The 21,303-nt window shown below is 42.5% G+C and overlaps 1 protein-coding gene across 2 annotated transcripts in view; it reads right to left on the bottom strand.

The window, feature by feature from the left end:
• LOC134353103 (nuclear protein AMMECR1-like) overlaps positions 1-21,303 on the bottom strand; it is a 152,308-nt gene that overhangs the window by 42,503 nt on the left and 88,502 nt on the right. For both annotated transcript variants that reach the window (XM_063061010.1, XM_063061011.1), the window contains one exon: positions 11,485-11,595. In XM_063061010.1, the coding sequence (XP_062917080.1) occupies positions 11,485-11,595 (111 nt within the window). The remainder of the gene's footprint in view (positions 1-11,484; positions 11,596-21,303) is intronic.

The raw sequence follows: 21,303 nt of genomic DNA, 5'->3' as shown, positions 1-21,303 counted from the left end.
AGCTAGCCAACTGAATGATTACAGTCCTGAAAATTCCTATCATTGTTGGTCTTCCATCATCACAATGATTCCAGAAGGTGGCCCCACCATCACATTCAGGACAACTAGGAATATGAATCTAATCAAAACAAAAGGATAGAAATCACACAGCAATTCAACAACAGAAGCTAACTTGGTTTCTCTACTTGTGAGAATTGGCCAGTTCTGTGGGTTATCCATCTGTATCATTAATACGGATTTTAATCTCAGCACTGATATTGCCCAATTTGCTGGATACTTCCTATAGCTCTAACCTGCATTTGCAGTTTTTATTAGTTCCTTTGATTTCATTCTGATTTGATTGCACTCACAACCCAACCAAATAATTCTTCAATAGCTTATCACCATGGCAACCATGGCCTCACTCTTCAGCAGAAATTAGAACACAAGAGACAGTTTGAAGTGATTCCATGTCAAAAATGACTTTCATTACAGTTGAAGAACATTTAAGGAATTTCATGAGTTATGAAGAAGTTCCCTGAGGAAACAAAACTTTTTAAGAAAGGGCGTAAACATTTTCTAGGATGGAGGCATGTTGCTATTATAGCTTGGGGTGCCGGTATTTGGAGTTCATTTCTGGTGCTGTGTGAGAGGAGTTTGGTCTTTAAGTTGTCCTGTGATTGGGCTAGAGTTAAATTGGGGATTGCTGGGCAGTGCATGTTGAAGAGCCGAAATCTCAATAAATAAATAAATAAAATCATTGCCATTGAGAAAATCCTTTGGAGGACACACTCTGAGCCATTACATTCCTGCTGATGAAGGTGCTTCCACATTGTGGTTTGCTTGCACTTTCCAGGATTTAGGCCTTGTGGGAAAAATGAAGAATTGCATACTTCCAAATGAATGTGGAGCTAGAGTGGGATGGTAATGGAAAGATAACACGGCCTTGCTCCTCCGTGATGTCTGTGATTCCAGATTAGAGATGTGCTTACAGGACTAGCTTTGTTGGTGGCTGTAGTGTATTTTGTACTTGACACACTGCAGCCATGGTGTGCAGGTAGGGTGTGAATGCATAAGGCAGTAGATGGATGCCCATCAAGTGAGTTGCTTTGAGAGTTTCAGTCACCTAGGCAACTATATTCTGTATTCCTGAATTGTGCATTGCAGATATAGAAAAAGCATTATACTACTTGGAATCGACTCATCAGAAATCCCCAGATTCTAACTCACTCCTATAGTTGCAGGATTGTTAACCTCCTGGATGATGGGGGCTTGAACAAAAGTACTGTTAGAGTCGCTCTCACTGGAGGATGGCCATTACTGGTACTGTGATGATACATGTATTTGTTGTCACTATTTTTCCACATTCAACTAATCTGAAATTATGGTAAAGGCAGTAAAAGGTGAACAGAGTTGGAGGAAAGCAATGTCTCTTGTAGAGATAAGGTTAATGGCAGCAACATGGAAGAATGGACAAGCCCCCTTAAGATTGGAATGAAAATTTCAAAACCAAGCTGTCTTAGGACTGCAGCTCTATAAGAGGTCGGTACACACAGAAGTGACCACTGGGAAGGGCTTGCATAGATAAGCAATCGCTTTTGCAGAACAAGCTCTTATAAAATAGTAAACATGAGAAAATCTGCAGATGCTGGAAATTTAAGCAACACACACAAAATGCTGGTGGAACGCAGCAGGCCAGGAAAAAATACAGTCGACGTTTTGGGTCGAGACCCTTCGTCAGGACTAACGGAAAAAAGAGATAGTAAGAGATTTGAAAGTGCGAGGGGGAGGGGGAGACCCAAAATGATAGGAGAAGACAGGAGGGGAAGGGATAGTTCTTATAAAATTGTTCTCCATTTACAAAAATAGCTGACTAGCCATTAGACAAAACATGTTCAAAATAAAAAAAAAATCTTTCCTAGTCAGCAATGGAACCGAATTTTGGAAAAGATGTAGAATGTGTAGTCACTATTACAATAGAGTTTAGACTAGAGGCAAGGATGAATGTTCAGACAAATGTAATTTTAAAGTGACCTTGTCTAATTAGGAAACAGAATGTCATAGGTTAATCAATACACATTTTAAAATCAAAATTATAAACTACATTTCCCAATGGCAGAGTATTCAAGTGAAGCCTGACCAAAGCACCTGTGTTGATTATTTCTATCAAGATATTCAACTATAATTCTGGGTCCCTTTCATTTGGTCATTTCATCAGCTCATGTCCATATTTCTTCCCGATGTGAAAATCTTCATTAGCCTGCATTAAGATTTCACTAATCACTAAACAAAATATTACACAATTCCAGAGTAGCCTCCTCCAAATACACATATCCTACACATTGAATTATGTTTACAATGAGCTTTTAAATCCACACTATTTAAACTGAGAAATAATAACTAGCATCTGGATCAAACCAAGATTCAGTTGGTACAAAAAGACCACATTTCTAGAATCTTAAGCAAATCTTAAGCAAATCTAGAAGCAAAGAACAAACTGCAGTGCTAGAAACAAAAGATATACAAATCAGAATGTCTGTGTGTCCTGTGCATAGCTCAGTAATGAAACAACCTAGGAACTTGAAATTTTGCATAGGTTTTTCATTAGGATGCACACTACACTTAGTTTTTCTAAACCACCCATAAGAGGCCTTCCATGGCAACAAAGTTGGGGGGGGATCTAATTTTAATTTCCCCATTGGAATGCAGAGATTTTTTCATGTCCGGGGTACTAAATACAGGGTGGACCTGATCAGGTATTTTTGAGTTACCTGAACCACAAAGAGAAACTGAAAATTTCCGTAGATCAACTATGATTTAAAATAATTAGATGACTTCACACAAAAAAACCATACTTGAGATACCACAGAAATACATTAGCTACGATTACAGAGACCATTTACAATGATCAAGAAATGAGTTTTCGTATGGATATCTTTGGTGGAATAGAAAAACCTTTCCTTATCAATCTACTATTAGCTAAAGTTAGCTGAGAAAGCATGATTATCCTGGTTGTGATGTCATTAGGCACTGCTTCATAACTTAACAGGGAGCAAAAGTTCCCTTTAAATTCAATGCATGTGGAGACTCCAACATGTAGCATTAATTGGGGACTGCAACGGAAAATAATTCTAAAAGGTTAAGCTTATTGTCTGGGATAAAAGCACAATGGCTAACTAACAAAATGGCCATTGAAGCATTTTATCTTAGACAATAATAAATTAATGTGAGGAGTCACTTCAGTGCTAGCTGGAGATTTGTGCCAAACACTACCACAAGATGCTATAGCCTTACTAAAGCATATACTTGGGAAAATGTTAAATGTTTACACTTGAAAACCAATGTGTGATTTTCTTTGACAGGTAATCCATCTACACGAGCTTGCTTCAAACCTACTCAAATTGGAAATGGGAAAATTATACAAAGACTCAATGGTAAAAATTTCGATTTAAAAAAAAACTTGGGCTGATTTGTTACATCTCTCCCTGATCTACTACAAGCTATTTTCCCAAACATCACTCAACACCATTTGAATTACCAATGGTTACATGAAAAAGCAATTTTAACATCAGAAACGGTAGTATAGGTTAGGAGTAAAGACCTTCATGCAGAGTTTCCCCATATAACCTTTACGATACAAATCTATTGACAGAGTGGCAGAAAACTGTGCATTTTCTTATAGAACTTTTAAACTTTTACTACCTGGTGCACTGTCACATCATCTTGAACTGAAAGTAGCTTCAATCATGTCACTCACAAATTTGGATGCACCATTGCAATGCATCTGATTTAAATTACAATAATGACCATCAATGCTGTTGGGGAGAATGTTCTCATCCCTCAGATACCAATTAGCCCATCTAATATACCTTTTCAATGCAAACATCAGTTCTGTATTCAACTTAGCTTTACAAAGAGCGTTAACAAGGCACAATGTCAAACCAATAAAGATTGTTGATCTTACTCTCAAGACAGTGCTCTTCAAGTGAATTTAAATACTGTGCATCAGTATTTAAGAAAACATTATTTTTGTACACCTATTTTCAACATGTTTTGAGGGTTAAACAGTATAATTTTAACACAATTATATTATATGGAATAATTATACATAAGTTAGATTTTATTTCATTTACAAGGAATGCTGTAAAGCCCAACTGGATGGCGATAAATGCAAACATGATTACCAGCATCCTCTGACATCCTACCATCAGGCAGGAGACTGTGAAGCATAAAGATAGGCACAGTCAGGATGGGAAACAGCTTCTTCCCTCGGGCTTCTGAACTGCTGCACTGCATTTGAAGTGTCACCAGATAATTTGTACTGTACCCTACCATATTTAATTTATGCTCTTTATCAATGCGTAATTCAGTTGTAGATTTAATTCTTACTTTCCTAAGTATTGTGTGTTACGTGTACTACCGTGCTTTACACCCTGGTCCAGAGAAAAGTTGTCTCTCTTGGCAGTATACGTGTATATAGTTAAACGACAATAACACGAGCAATATTAAGCATAGTAGCTAGTCAGAAATAAACAAGTGCTGGAGATAATGTGGTCAGGCAGGTGCTGAGGGAGAAACAGCTAACATTTAGGGTTGTTAGACTGCTTTTTAGGGAGGGAGAGAGCAATAAGGATAAAGGAAGGGACAAGAGACAAACTAAGAACAGTGAGTTCAGACCATAGCTAATGCTGGAAACTTGAAATAAAGAGAGTGGTGGATGTAATAAGCAGATTTTTAGCATTTGTATGAGAACTGATGTTATAGGTGGATGACCTGTCAATCAGAACTGCCTGGTACCAATACAAACAAGAAAGTGTACTGAAGTTGTTGAAATCAATGCGTAGTTCTCAGGGCTATAAAGTACAGGTTCCCCCCCCCCCCATCCGAAGGTGCAGCGTTCCTATGAAACGGTTTGTAAGCCGGAATGTCGTAAAGCGAAGAAGCAATTACCATTTATTGATATGGGAAAAATCTGTGTGCGTTTGCAGACCCAAAAATAACCAAGTCATGTCAAATAACACAAAAAACCTAAAATAACAAATCTAAAATAACACTAACATATAGTAAAAGCAGGAATGATATGATGAATACACAGCCTATATAAAGTAGAAATACTTTTCCACAATCGTTGCTGCACTGTTCTCCGTAGTGAAAATCTCACGCAAGCGCTCTCGGCAGAAACACGGCACAAGTGCTCTCCAGTAACCTTTAAGCTGTGAGGCTGCCAAATCATACCAAATAACACCTAAAAATACACAGCCGATATAAAGTAGAAATAATGTATGTACAGTGTAGTATCACTTACCGGGATTGGGACAGCGCCGAGCACACTGATGATGGTGTGTTAGGCTGAGTCGTCAAAGGGTGGAGTGGTGCAGTGGCCCCCACCCTCCGGGCAGCGAACCGATACCGATCCGCGAAGAATGCAGTGGTACAGTGGCCAGAATGCACTCAGCACATCTTTAAGAAAAAAAGTTGAAATAAATAAGCTAATTAATTAGGTGCCGCCCAGCACGTAAATGTGGGCCCAGGTCAGAGGCGATGCAATCAGTAATCGCCTCTGATCTGGGCCGACATTTACTCGCCAGGCAGCACCTAATTAATTAGCTTGTTTGTTTCAGCTCTTTTCTTAAAGATGTGCTGGGTGCGTCCCGGCTACCACTTCATTCTCTGCGAATCAGTATCTGTCCACAGCCCGAGGGTTGGGGTGGTGGGACACTGGGGCGTCATCTGTTTCTGTCAGGGCAGGCAGGTCATCTTCTTCTATGTCTGCCTGCCTCGATGTCAAAGGTCGAGGTTCGTCGTCTGCTGTGGCTGATGTGGAAGGCTTGCTTGACTGCTTAGCATCGTGCATTTTTAGATCATACAGTTCTTTGTAAGCACTCAAACCATCCTGCAAATATGCCCTAAACCGACATACCCATTCAAAATTAAAGTCGTACTTTATCATTGCAGCGAAAATCTCACGCAGCTGCTTCACGTTCAGTTCCTGAATGACTTCACTTTTGGTCTGTTCGCTACTGCATTCGGTTTTGATTGTTATCCTTTCCTCTTCCAATTGCATCAGCTCTTCATCCATCAGTTCTTGGTCATGAGATGCCAAAACCTCTTCAACATCATCTTCGTCAACTTCCACAAGCCAAACTCACGTTGTCCTTACTTCGTTCACCACGATCGAAACCCTTAATTATGTCTAGTGTAACACCCTTACGAGCTCTTTCAGGCTTTTCCAATACATTAGAACTCATCTTGCTAACGGCTGCTCACAGGCACGTGTTTAAGCAATGCTGGCGAGAATGCCGTTCCGAATCCGGGGGAGGAGCGGCTGCTCGGGGCGCGCGCTTTTTTTTTCGCGCGCTGCCTTTTTTCATAACAGTGAAAACACCTTCTGTTAGCGAAAACAGGTAACTAATGTAGGTTTTTCGTAACAGTGAGGTTTCGTAAAGCAAACGTTCAAAAAGTGGGGGACACCTGTATACAGATGCAAGATAAGGTGTTGCTGCTCAAGTTAACATTGGCTTCCTACATAATTTCAACAAAACCCAAGAGAGATCAGAATGGGAGTGGAACTGAGAATTAATGGCAGTAAGGCAACTTCATTCTGCAGACTGGCATGGGTGACTGCTTTGCAAGACATCCTGTCTTGCTTGGTTTCTCCAATGTAGAGAAGACCAAATAAGAGCATCAAGTGTAGGAAGCTAAACTGAAAGTGCAAGATAATTGCTTCTTCTCCTGGAAGGTCTGTTTGGTTTTATTGGAAGGCCTCGAGCCGAAATGTTAATAGTGTTTCCCATTCTACAGACAATGTTCACCCTGAGTATTTTCATATTTTCTGTTCTTACAAGCCCAAGCAGCACATGTACACTATGGTAATAACAGCAGAGGAAAATTCATATAGTTCAGTCTCCAATTACTTGGAATCACCAATGATTCGGCATTTGGCTCACTAGGCTCCATTTCCTAGCTCTCTTTAAATTCAACAGTACTATATCTAGCATTGCCTTTAAACACCAAGACCCTGCTTCCTGAATACTCTTCAATTACACTGGGCTCCATTTCACAAAGCTCTTTTAAGTACATCATGCTCATTGTAAAATTTGTTAGATTATATTCAAAAGAGAAGAGAATTAAAGAGTAACATCCAACATTACAAGTCTAGAAATCTGCTGGTACATAAAAATGTCCCAAGAGACTGAATTATCAGTTTTATTGTGTTTCACTCAATGGAAATTAAAAAAGGGTTGTCCACAATATTATCTCTTTTCTACAACAAAACATAATACCACGTGAGCAGATAAGATTAAAAGCAATCACATTGTTAACATATTGGCACCAACAATATAACTGCTAAAACACACAGAAATAAATTCTATCAATTATCTACACCTATTATTCAGTTTAAACTACTTGGATAATATACTTACTGGTTAAATAAACAGAAGCTACTTGACACAGCAAGATACTGAATCAGCCCAACAGTATCAAGTGGATCAAGGCTACAAGATCTTAACATAGCTTCTATAAGCAGATGACTTCATAAAGTGACAGGATAAGTAAATGAAAAAAATCTTTCATTTTGTCATGATGCACCATTTGTGGCTAATGCAAATTTCCATTTTTACCATGAGTTTGGATATCTTGCCAGAACAAAAAATGCAACAGAATTCCAGAATTTAATAGTTTTGGGAGTCTCTGTCCACAGCTCTGTCAATTACCCAAGAGCAAAGATACATAAAGTGCAGTTTTTACATAAAAATACTAAATATATGGCTACATCAATTTATTTGGAGGGGCCCCAATGATTTATAATTTATACTCAAAGCAGTACCATACTAGCTGAATGCCTTCTGTTTCAATTTTCTGAATGGACATGCACAAACACGTGCAAAAGTCAGTATGCAATTCATTCATTTGTTTCAGAGTTTGACCATTGGACAAATTGACTGTAAAATACCAATTGATTGTTTTGGACTTTGAAAAAAACTGCACAGTCAAGGCAGTATGTACCAGAATACTTTTCCCAATCCTGTTTTGCTCATATAGAGAATATAGTTCTTCAAAATCCGCTACAACCAAGTAAAAACAGGAGCCTTCCAGGCTTACTCAGTTTATGAACAATTTAACTTTAATATTCTACCAGAAAAAAGTAGTTTTTTTTATTTACTGCAGGTGGCAATAATGCAAATGGCATTCCAATTATCAGTTCACAATTCTTCTTAACTCAAGCAATATTAAAGCTTTTGAAATAAAAAAAAACCTGGATTAAAAGGAGTTTCTTCATTCTTCAAAATAAAAAGGTACTCTGAAATAAAAGGACTTACTGGCAACTAAACTTTACAATCACAGCTCTAAAAGCCAGTTAATTATCATTTTTTTTTAAAAAAACACTGCTGCTGCCTGAAGCCAACTACCCAAGGCATAGCCAAATCGACTTCACTATCATCCCAGGTGAAATTTCACAGCAATCAGTTAAATGGACACAGGAGCCAGATTCAAACTGGAAAAAAAATACAGTTAGACCACTGTGAAAGGTAGTGTCAGTGGCCAAGATAAGAAATGCATTCGCTTTATTAGCAAAGGTCATTTTATAACCAGCTTTCAACTTCCAAATGGCTGCCATTAGAATTTGAATCAATTAATTTTGCTATGGAAGAAACATTTATTTATTTCACCTGCATAACTGGAGGATAACAAAAAAAGGTTGACATACAAGCAACCAAAGGCCAGCTGATTTCAAAAAGCATCTGCATTCCCATTATAAAAGCTATTTGTAATTTATAGTATAGAATTTTATTATTTTTGATAAACTTCCACAAATATTTCTGGTAGCTAAACATTTCAAATAACATTCTTCCATTTGACATATTTGTGACTCAACAAGAGAAATTCTGTTATAATAATGTCTGTACTTGTAAGGATTGCAATTAAAACTTAGTTTTCTTTTATGCACAATTCCAGCTATTAATGTTCCAGAATACATAGTCATGTGAATTCATCTAATATTATTTTGTAACTATCCATCAAAATATGTAAGAACCCATTCCTGATAGAAATATGGGCCCAGTCAAATCAGAAGAGAATGAAGAGGAACATTGCTATTAAGAGAATATGCACATGTTTTAAACTTTGCTGGACTTATAAGCCAAATAAAACATTTTTAAAAATGAAAATGAGGCTAATTTAACCCGAATTTGATGAAATTCTACTTCACCGATTTGGACTCCATCACGCAAAAGGTATTCTGAATTTGTAAATATTCACCTTTTGTACATGGGTGCCCCAAGTAAGTCCAGCATTTAGTTATAAATTTAGTAGTAAGTTTAGTCATGGTCTATTGATCCCGGGGGAAATTGGTTTTTGTTACAGTTGCACCATAAATAATAAATAGTAATAGAAATAGTAATAGTAATATTACTATTAGTAACTAGTAATAGTCATAGAAATAATAAATAGTAATAGAGTAATAGAAAATAGTAATAGTTAAATAATATGTAAATTATGCCAGTAAATTATGAAATGAGTCCAGGACCAGCCTATCGGCTCAGGGTGTCTGACCCTCCAAGGGAGGAGTTGTAAATTTTGATGGCCACAGGCAGGAATGACTTCTTATGACGTTCTGTGCTGCATCTCAGAGGAATGAGTCCTGTGGCTGAATGTACTCCTGTGCCCACCCAGTACATTATTTCAATGATTATGTAATTTTGAAAAAGTACAAATACACTGACACTGGAATTCAATCTTCTTCCCCAATTTTGCACCCTTGATAGATGCTTACTGACCTCTGGTGTGAAGGATTTAACTCATTAAGTATTTAAAACAAATATCTAGAGTTCTTAAACTACTCAATCAGCATATTCCTTAATTAAGGCAAGGCCTATTCTGTCAATCACTATATATTAATGATGCAAACCACTTTTAAGTCTACTTTAAAAAATTCAGTAATATCAATTTTCTTCTCCACATTACTTAAGTTAACATTGTCATAAAAAAACAGCTGTTTTGCTAACAATGGGCTGAAATGTACTGCTTATAGCCAGTTACTCCAAAGGAAATTGTGCAGTCATTCAGCTATTCCCAGATAGTACCTAGAACCTGTTGCAAGTCCAGGAAATCATGAATAAAAGATGTCATCTGGAAGTGAAATCTGGCTTTGGACTCCCTCAAGTCCAGCCACAATGAAGAAGGCTGATCACATGGAATTTCCCAGCATTATGCAAAGGAAACTGCCTTTTCCCACTCCATGAGTCAGAACTTACACAGCACCAAAGACTATTCTTTGCATACTAGAAGCATTTCAAATCTAAAAAATGCCCCTGCCTTTTAGTAGCTACTTGGGCATACTACAGTTAGAGCCTCAGCAGTACATTTGCCCGAGGCCCAACTACAGTGAGATAGGCTCTCCATCCACTTCAGTTAAATGCACTGAATCCTGCAGGTAGTGGGCTGAATCTAGCTCAGTTTGACCCAGTTTCCTTGATAAATATATGCTTCTAAAGGAAACAAGTTAACAATATTAAAAGCTCTGACTTCCTGTTTTTTCTCTTCTTCCCTCCACCCCACCCCAAGATTGGTGTGGTAACAAACTACACCTTGAAGCAGTTAATATTTATAAAGCAAATACTAGTGGAATTCTGCAGGTCCTCATGGGCAGATTCAGCAAGCTTTTTGATTTTTTTCTGCTTTTAGAAATATTCTTGGAATTCACCATAAGTCTTGGAAGTTTTGTTGACATTTTTAGTGATATACTCAAAGATAGAACTCTTCTGCTAATAAATCATCAAGCTGATCAATTAGCTTCTTTTCCAAATAGAAAGCTTTGGATATGTGTCTTTTCATTATGGGTGAAGCTGCCTTCCGAAAGTAGTTAGCATTATGCACTTTAAAAAAAACAAGGTAGACAACAGCTCCTCGACATTAAGTACTACAATTTCCAGCACTGAGCCTACCAAAGATCTCCAAAAGAAAACTGAAGTCACTGGCAAAAAATAACCCTGTTTTCATATAACTATACTCAAAATACCAGACCACTAGAGGTCATTTAATTAATGTCATGATTACAGGCCATTTCCAGATAATGAATGGGTTCTAGCTTTAAAGATATCGTCAGATTTATTTTGTCTGTAGCTCAGAAAATACACAAAGAAATCTCAATATGGTAACATACTGTACATTTACACACAAGAAAGCACAAAACACTGATAAGAAACAGCTAAAAGTTTGGTGGGGGGGTGGAAGGAGAAAGGCACAGAAAGACAAAACTTTCATGAGAATAAACATAGGAGATTTGAACTGAATGATCGTCGGAGCACATTAGGGGTGTCAGTAAGACAGATGTTCTTAATGCAGGACAGCCTGTCTTTAGTACACAAGTATTTCCCACACCACCTAAATGATTAGTTATCAACTTCCTTCCTTGATACATAGACAGAAAATACTGTTTAAACCAATGTACTGATGTGAGCATGCTTGAAAACAAAAAGAATAAATGAACTCTGCATAACTCACCTGGTAAGAGTGTACTCCCTGAGTCCTGAATGCAAGTTCATGGCAGAAAATGTACCTATGCATCCTCGCAACCGCTTATCACGGCCAATCTTCCACGTCACGAATAATGGGCTGGAAAGTAAAGTGAGAGCATAAGTACCAGGGCATGAAGTGCTATCTGAACAAATTTTATCTTAAGAAAGAAGTCTATTTACCTTTCAGCTCAATATTAGAATAAAACTTTGAAGCAGCAATGGATAATGATTTTTCTTTTTGATAAAGCATTTACAATACACAATTAAAATTCAAAATTATGGGTGCAAATTATGTAATTCAGATACATTACTGCATTTTAAGAAAGGAAGTAAAAAGTACAGGATTTATTTAAAATTTAGAAGTTTAACGTCTATAGATAAAAGCAGACCATAAAGTACTATTAATGATGGGCATACATAACAGCTAATGCTAGGTAGCTTAAGCCAGAGATACAGATGTGAAACATTATGTCCAGCACAAAAGAAATTCATACAATCATATTAAAGTGAAAGGAATGTCTAGCTGCAATCAGAAACGTTAGCAGTTTATATTACTCTTTGGCATTGATGTGCAGTGATTCTCATCAACTCAATAGAACAGAATCATTGCAATTTGCTGCATTTGGCTCAGTCTCTGCATCTACTTTAAATGCCTTTATCATTGTGAGAGATTCCATCCTTTTACATTTTAAACACATTGTTTCTGTGCTGTAATTGCGTCGCCTCTGATCTGGGCTGACATTTACATGCCAGGCAGCACCTAATTAATTAGCTTGTTTATTTCGGCTTTGATGTGCTGGGTATATCCCGACCACCACTGGACTGCGGCATTCTTCGCAGATCGGTGTCGGTCAGCGGCCCAGAGGGTGGGGGCCACTGCACCAACCCAACCTCCGATGACTCAGCCTAACACACCATCATCAGTGTGCTTGGTGCTGTCTCTCAATTCCCGTAAGTGATACTACACTGTACATACATTATCTCTACTTTATATCAGCTGTGTATTTTTACGTGTTATTTGGTATGATTTGGCAGCTTCATAGCTTAAAGGTTACTGGAGAGCGCTTGCGCCATGTTTTTGCCGAGAGTGCTTGCGTGAGATTTTCGCTACGGAGAACAGTGCAGGCCATGATTGTAGAGAAGTATTTCTACTTTATATAGGCTGTGTATTTATCATATAGTAAAAGCTGGAATGATATGTTACGGTTATTTTAGGTTTTATGTGTTATTTGGCATGATTTGGTAGGTTATTTTTGGGACTGCAAACACAGATTTTTCCCATATAAATAAAGGGTAATTGCTTCTTCGCTTTACGACCTTCCGGCTTACGAACCATTTCATAGGAACGCTCTACCTTCGGATGGTGGGGGAAACCTGTATATTATTTTAGTCAATTCTTGCTCCACTAACAATAAATACCCAACAAATAGATACTACTACATTTGTGAAGCGTTCAAATAGGCAAGGCATAGAAGGATACAATTCTAATAAGAGCACGTGGGACTGTTGTGTATGAGCAACAATAGTTGGCAACTGTGACACTACAAAAATCTCCAAGACACTGTACAAATGCACAAATTCTGAAATCTAGCATGTCTGACAATTTAAAGTTTTGTTGATTTATGTACTTTGACGCAAATGATGTTGTTCCACCACAGCTAGCTTCTCACTGGAAATACTTGGAATTGTCTTTGACATTACCAATCTCAACATTTGAGCTAGAAAACTAAGACAATAAAAAGTGGGAGGTGGCCATTCAGCCCCTCAAGCTAGCTCCAATATTTTACAGGATTACAACTAATCAAGTCCACATGCTGTCCCTTGTGCATATGTACATTGATTTGCTTACCGATACAGACATACTGTATCGCTTTCAGCCTTAAACAAACCAAAAGTCTATCTCTATAGCTCTCTGAAGTAAGGAGCTCCAAAAACTCAGTCCCAAAAGATGTTATCCTTTAGCATCCACGCTTCAATGGGCACTCCTTGTTCTGAAACCACATCCTCTGCTCCCGGACTCCCTCAAAGGCAGTTACTTCTCCCAAACATTTATCATGTTCAGTCCCCTAGGAATCAATAAGATCACTTCTCATTATCCCCATGATCCCAACCTGTTTGACCTTTTTGTCACTTCATTCATTCTAGGTTCCGGCTTTAAAGCAGCTCCAATGGAAAATTTTCCCTTGGTTAGAGCGCCAAAAAAATTGTTCAGAATGCTTGGAATGTCATCTCACTACTAGTGACTCTCTTAATTCATCTGAGAAAGCTTGGCCAATAATTACATCAGAGAAGCACGTTTCCACTAACATACTCAGAATATTCATTCACTGCTAAAACACAACTTTTGCTAAGACATGGATGCGATACAAAGGTTGGCTGCTAGTACATCTTATCTTTGTCACACTTTGCTCACATTCAGGTCATGCCAGGTCTCCCACAGCATTTACATTCCCCCACTTATACACCATTAACGTATTCTGACATATGACAATTAACACTCCTCTAACACTTCTGTCACTCACTTACCTACACCAGGGATAATTTACAGTACTCAGTTAGTTTATCATCACATTCTTGCTGGTGTCAAAGGAAATCTTTGGATAGAAAATTTTTGTACTTATCCAAAAATTTCTCTTAAATGTCTTACATCCACCACTTGTGCTGGCAGTTTGTTCCACACTCTCATCACCCTTTGAGAGAAGTTCCTCATGTTTCCCTTAAACATTACACTTTTCACCCTAACCCATGACCTCTAGTTCTAGTCTTACCTAAACTCACTAGAAAAAGCATGTTAGCATTTACACAATCTATACTCCTCATGATTCTGTGTAACTCTATCAAATCTCCCCTCAATTTTCTCCGTTCCAAGGAATAAAGTACTAACCTATTCAACCTTTCCATATAACTAGGGTCCTGAAGTCCTGGCAACATCCTTATAGGATTTTCTCTGCTTTCAATCTTACTTATATCTTTCCTGTAGGTAGGTGACCAAAACTGCACACAATATTCCAAATTAGGTCTCACCGTTAACATCTCAACTCCTGTAGTCAATACATTGATTTATGAAGGCCAATATGTCAAAAGACTTTTAAAAAAAAAAATAAAAGTCTATCTACCTGTGGCACCACTTTCAAGGAAATATGGATCTGTATTCCCAGATCTCTGTTCTACTGCACTGCTCAGAGCCCTTCTGCTCAACATGTAAAACACTCAACTGGTTGATCCTCCCAAAGTTTAACACCTTACACTTGTCTTCAGTAAATTCTATCTACTGTGGTGACCCACTTTCTACACAGGCGAAGCGGCTCACAAAATGGCGCGCGCGTGTCAGCAGAGAAGCCAGCCCCAAAATGGCGCTGGGCCGCCTTCACCAGCAAGGGGAGAAAGCCCGAGCGCGGGAAGAGACTTTTGTAATGCACTTCTGACATCATTTCTGCCCAGAGGGCGGGAACGGAACTGCGGAAAAGCCAGTGCCATGAAGTTTGAATAAACTAGTCTCGAGTGCAACTTACAGACTGCGTGTCGGTATTTCTAGCTCTGTGTGTAGCACATCGCTACATTGGTGACCCCGATGGTCCAAACGGGATTTGGACCAAAGATGATCGACTCTTCATCTGTTTACGCAGTTTCGCAAAAACTGCCAACTTTCTGGACGCTGCGACCACGCGTGTGGTTTGACCAAGCAGAAGCCCAATTCCAGATTTGGTAGATATCTTCTGATTCCACGCGTTACTTTTACGTGGTGAGCTCCCTTGACCAGGAGACAACCGCACAGGTTGGGGATTTCATACAGTCACCCCCAGAAGGTGGCAAATATGCAGCATTCAAAGCGCTGCTCATAGGGACCTTTGGCCTCTCATAGGGACCTTTGGCCTCTCATGGCGTGAGCGAGGTGCCTGCGTGCTGCACCTGGACGGTTTGGGAGACAGGCCACCGTCAGCACTAAAGAATGTGATGCTGGCTCTGGTTGAAGGACACAAGCCCTGCCTCATGTTTGAGCAGGCGTTCCTAGAGCAACTGCCCGAGGACATACATCTGCTGCTGGCCGACGCAGATTTCAGTGACCCCCGGAGGGTGGCAGCCCGGGCAAACGTGCTGTGGAAAGCCAAGAGGGAGAGCGGGGCGTCCGTCGGACAGATTACCAAGCCACACGCCCAACAGCACAGAAGCCCGCCGTTGTCGCCTGCCCTGCAAGTTCCCGGAAAACGGCAGGGCCAGACGCTGCTAATGGCTACGGTGGCTGGCCACCAGGACAGCCTCTTGTACATCTGGGACAAACAGTCAGGACGCCGCTTCTTGGTCGACACCAGAGCAGAAAATCAGCGTCTTAACCCCGACGGGGTACAACACCCACAACAGGGAGCCAGGACCCACCCCAAGGGTCGCAAACGGCAGCACAATACAGCAGTGCAGCTGCAGTTTGGCGCCAGCTGGTTCACGTGGTACTTCACACTGGCCACTGTGGCCCAACCACTCCTGGCGGCGGACATCTTGTGAGCTCACAGCCTGCTGGTCAACTTGCAAGGGAAAAGACTGGTCCATGCCAAGACTTTCCAGACGTTCTCCCTGGGTGAAGCCAAGTTGCTGGCCCCACACCTGGACTCCATCACGCTGTCTGACAACGAATTCACCAGAATCCTGGAGGACTTTCCATCGGTTCTGGCACCGTAGTTCACGGCAGTCATGCTCAGACACAGAGTACAGCACCACATTCCGATCCAGGGACCACCCCTCCATGCCCGCGCACGAAGGCTCCGCCTGGCAAAGGAGCAGTTCAAGAGGATGGAGGAATTGGGGATTGTACGGTGGTCCGACAGCCCAGGGGCCTCCCCCCTGCACATGGTGCCCAAAGCAGCCGGGGGGCTGGAGACCATGCGGCGACTACCGCAGACTGAACAAGGTTACAACTCCAGACCGCTACCCGTGCCACACATACAGGACTTTGCAGACATCCCCAAAACAGCACTCATCACCCTGTTCGGCCTGTTCGAATTCCTCCGAATGCCATTCGGCCTGAAGAATGCAGCACAGACATTCCAGCGGCTAATGGATGCGGTGGGACGCGACCTGGACTTTGCATTCATCTATTTGGACGACATCCTCATAGCCAGCAGTAGTTGTCAGGAGCATCTGTCCCACCTCCACCAGCTCTACTCCCGCCTGAGTGATTTTGGCCTCACGATCAACCCCGCCAAATGCCAGTTCGGACTCAATACCATCGACTTCCTGGGCCACAGGATTACCAAAGACGGGGCACCACCTCTGCCCACCAAGGGGGTAGACACGATCCGCCACTTCGCCCGGCCCAACACAGTCAAAGACCTGCAGGAGTTCGTCGGTATGGTGAACTTCTACCACTGCTTCCTCCCCTCAGCAGTCCATATCATGCACCCTTTGTTCACCCTTATGTTGTATAAAGGCAAGGACATTACTTGGGACGAAGAGGCCACAGCCGCTTTCGTTAAAGTCAATGAAGTCTTGGCAGATGCCGCGACGCTGGTGCACCCCAGAACGGACATTCCAACCACCCTCACAGTGGACACATCCAACACAACAGTTGGTGGGGTGCTGGAGCAAAACATCGAGGGGCGCTGGCAACCCCTGGTGTTCTTCAGCAGGCACCTACGGCCATCCGAACTCAAATACAGTGCCTTCGACCGGGAGCTATTGGCACTATATCTGGCAATCCAGCATTTCAGGTACTTCTTAGAAGGCAGGCGATTCACTGCGTTCACGGACCACAAACCGTTGACCTTCGCATTCACGAAGGTATCCGATCCCTGGTTGACCCACCAGCAGCGACATCTGTCTTACATCTCCGAGTACGTGATGGACATCTGGCATGTCTTGGGAAAGGATAACGTCATGGCGGACACACTCTCCAGACCAGCTATCCAGGCCCTGTCCCAGGGGGTGGACTATGCAGCACTAGCGGAGGCGCAGCAGGCAGACAACGAGATGCCCAGATACAGGATTGCAGTCTCGGGTTTGCAGCAGCAAGACTTCCTCGTAGGCCCAGGTGAGAGGACCCTCCTGTGTGACGTGGCTACCGGCCAACCTCGCCCCATCGTCCCGGCAGCGGCGAGTTTTCAACTCCATACATGGCTTGGCGCACCCATCTATGGGGACAACCGTCCGGATGGTCTTCAGCAAGTTCGTGTGGCATGGACTTCGCAAACAGGTCAGCAAATGGGCCAAAACGTGCATGCAGTGCCAAACAGCCAAGGTGCAGTGGCACACCAAAGCCCCGCTGCAGCAGTTCGAACCCACCCGCTGGAGGTTCGACCACATTCATGTGGATATCGTGGGACCCCTGCCAGTGTCGCGAGGAGCGCGATACCTCCTAACTATGGTAGACCGGTTCACCAGATGGCCAGAGGCGGTCCTGCTCACCAACACCACCGCTGATTCCTGCGCCCGAGCGCTGATTGCAAACTGGGTAGCACGCTTCGGGATACCAGCCCACATTACCTCCGACAGAGGCACCCAGTTCACCTCCAGCCTGTGGTCAGCTGTGGCCAGCCTGTTGGGGAACACAATTACACCACACAACTGCCTACCACCCACAGTCGAATGGACTAGTGGAATGCTTCCACCGTCACTTAAAGTCAGCTCTCATGGCCTGCTTGAAAGGGCCTAACTGGGTGGACGAGCTTCCCTGGGTCCTGCTTGGAATCCGCACAGCGTCCAAAGAGGATCTGTACACCTCGTTGGCCGAGCTGGTGTACGGCACACCCCTGGTCATCCCAGGAGAGTTCATACCAGCCCCAAGGGGGCAAGAGGAAGAACCCGCAGCAGTCCTGGACAGACTATGCAAAAGGCTCAGCAATCTGGCCCCTGTACTGACTTCACAGCACAGACAGATCCCGACCTGCGTACCCAAAGACTTGCAGAATTGTAAGTTTGTATTTGTACGAAGGGGCGCACACTGGGCACTGCTACGGTGGCCATACGAGGGGCTGTTCAAGGTGATCAGGAACAATGGGTCCATGTATGTTCTGGACATTGGAGGGGGGGGGGAGAAAGAGGAGGTTTTCACAGTGAACCGACTCAAACCAGCCCATGTGGACTTGGCGCAGCCGGTCGAGGTTCAGGCACCACGGCACAGAGGCAAATCGTCCAAACAGAGACTGATCCACATTGGGGGAGGGGGTGCATCACCAGTTCTGGGGGGGTTATGTGGCGACCCACTTTCTACGCAGGCGAACCAGCTCACAAAATGGCACGCGCGTTGGCAGAGAGGCCAACCCCAAAATGGTGCTGGGCCGCCTTCTTCACCAGCAAGGGGAGAAAGCCCGAGCGCGGGAAGAGACTTTTGTAATGCACCTCTGACATCATTTCTGCCCGGAGAGGGCGGGAACGGAACTGTGTAAAAGCCAGTGCCGCGAAGATTGAATAAACTAGTCTCGAGTGATAAATAAATAAACAAACAAACAAATCTCCCAGATGTAATAGTGGCCAGAGGACCTAGGGTAACAGAGGAACTGAAGGACATTCGCATCAGGCAGAAAATGGTGTTGGGTAAACTGATGGGACTGAAGGCTGATAAATCCCCAGGGCCTGATGGTCTGCATCCCAGGGTACTTAAGGTGGTGGCTCTAGAAATCGTGGATGCATTGGTAATCATTTTCCAATGTTCTATAGATTCAGGATCAGTTCCTGCGGATTGGAGGGTAGCTAATGTTATCCCACTTTTTAAGAAAGGAGGGAGAGAGAGAACAGGCAATTATAGACCAGTTAGCGCAAAATAATCTGCAGATGCTGGGGTCAAAGCAACACTCACAACACGCTGGAGGAACTCAGCAGGTCGGGCAGTATCCGTGGAAAAGATCGGTTGACGTTTCGGGCTGGAACCCTTCGTCAGTACTGTAGGGGGAAGGGGCAGAGGCCCTATAAAGAAGGTGGGGGGAGGGTGGGAAGAAGGCTGGTAGGTCAGGTGAAAAACCAGTAAGGGGAAAGATAAAAGGGTGGAGGAGGGGAAGCAGGGAGGTGATAGGCAGGAAAGGTGAAGGAATAGGGAAAACACAATGGGTAGTAGAAGGAAGTGGAACCATGAGGGAGGTGATAGGCAGCTGGGGGAGGGGGCAGAGTGACATAGGGATAGGGGAAGGGGGGGGGGAGGAAATTACCAGAAGCTGGAGAATTCTATGTTCATACCAAGGGGCTGGAGACTACCTACACGGTATATGAGATGTTGCTCCTCCAACCTGAGTTTAGCCCCATCATGGCAGTAGAGGAGGCCATGTATGGACATATCTGAATGGGAGTGGGAAGCAGAGTCAGATTGACGTCAGTGGTGGGGAAGATGCTGGAATCAATTATAAAAGATGAAATAGTGGCATATTTGGATAGCAGTGGGAGGATAGGACAGAGTCAGCATGGATTTACGAAGGGGAAATCATGCTTGACTAATCTTCTGGAATTTTTTGAGAATGTAACTATGAAAATGGACATGGAAAAGCCAGTGGATGTAGTGTACCTGGACTTTCAGAAAGCCTTTGATAAGGTCCCACATAGGAGATTAGTGTGCAAAATTAGAGCAAATAGTATTGGGGGTAGGGTACTGACATGGATAGAAAATTGGTTGGCAGACAGGAAACAAAGAGTAGGGATTAATGGGTCCTTTTCAGAATGGCAGGCAGTTACTAGTGGGGTACCGCAAGGCTTGGTGCTGGGACCGCAGCTATTTACAATATACATTAATGATTTAGATGAAGGGATTAAAAGTAACATTAGCAAATTTGCAGATGACACAAAGCTGGGTGGCAGTGTGAAATGTGAGAAGGATGTTATGAGAATGCAGGGTGACTTGGACAGGTTGGGTGAGTGGGCAGATGCAGTTTAATGTGGATAAATGTGAGGTTATCTACTTTGGTGGCAAGAACAGGAAGGCAGATTACTATCTGAATGGTGTCAAATTAGGAAAAGGGGAAGTACAACGAGATCTAGGTGTCCTTGTTCATCAGTCACTGAAAGTAAGCATGCAGGTACAGCAGGCAGTGAAGAAAGCTAATGGCCTGTTGGCCTTCATAACATGGGGAGTTGAGTATAGGAGCAAAGAGGTCCTTCTGCAGTTGTACAGGGCCCTGGTAAGACCACACCTGGAATATTGTGTACAGTTTTGGTCTCCAAATTTGAGGAAGGACATTCTAGCTATTGAGGGAGTGCAGCGCAGGTTCACAAGGTTAATTCCAGGGATGGCGGGACTGTCATATGTTGAAAGGTTGGAGCGACTGGGATTGTATACACTGGAGTTTAGAAGGATGAGAGGGGATTTGATTGAAAGATAAGATTATTAAGGGATTGGACACGCTAGAGGGAGGAAACATGTTCCCGATGTTGGGGGAGTCCAGAACCAGAGGCCACAGTTTAAGAATAAGGGGTAGACAATTTAGAATGGAGTTGAGGAAAAACTTTTTCGACACAGAGAGTTGTGGTTCTGTGGAATACTCTGCCTCAGAAGGCAGTGGAGGCCAATTCTCTGGATTCTTTCAAGAAAGAATTAGATAGAGCTCTTAAAGATAGCGGAGTGAAGGGATATTGTGAGAAGGCAGGAAAAGGGTACTGATTGTGGATGATCAGCCATGATCACGATGAATGGTGGTGCTGGCTCGAAGGGCTGAATGGCCTACTCCTGCACCTATTGTCTATTGAGTGCAACTTACAGACTGCATGTCGTTATTTCTAGCTGTGTGTGTAGCACATCACCACACTACCATTTTTCAGCCCATTTTTCCCTCTAGTCCTGATCCCACTGCAAGTTTTAATTGTCTTCCTCACTGTCCACTACACCCCCAAACTTGGT

This window comes from Mobula hypostoma, chromosome 10 (genome assembly GCF_963921235.1).
Source record: "Mobula hypostoma chromosome 10, sMobHyp1.1, whole genome shotgun sequence".
Classification (NCBI taxonomy): Eukaryota; Metazoa; Chordata; class Chondrichthyes; order Myliobatiformes; family Myliobatidae; genus Mobula; species Mobula hypostoma.
This window is presented reverse-complemented; position numbering and strand designations above follow the sequence as displayed.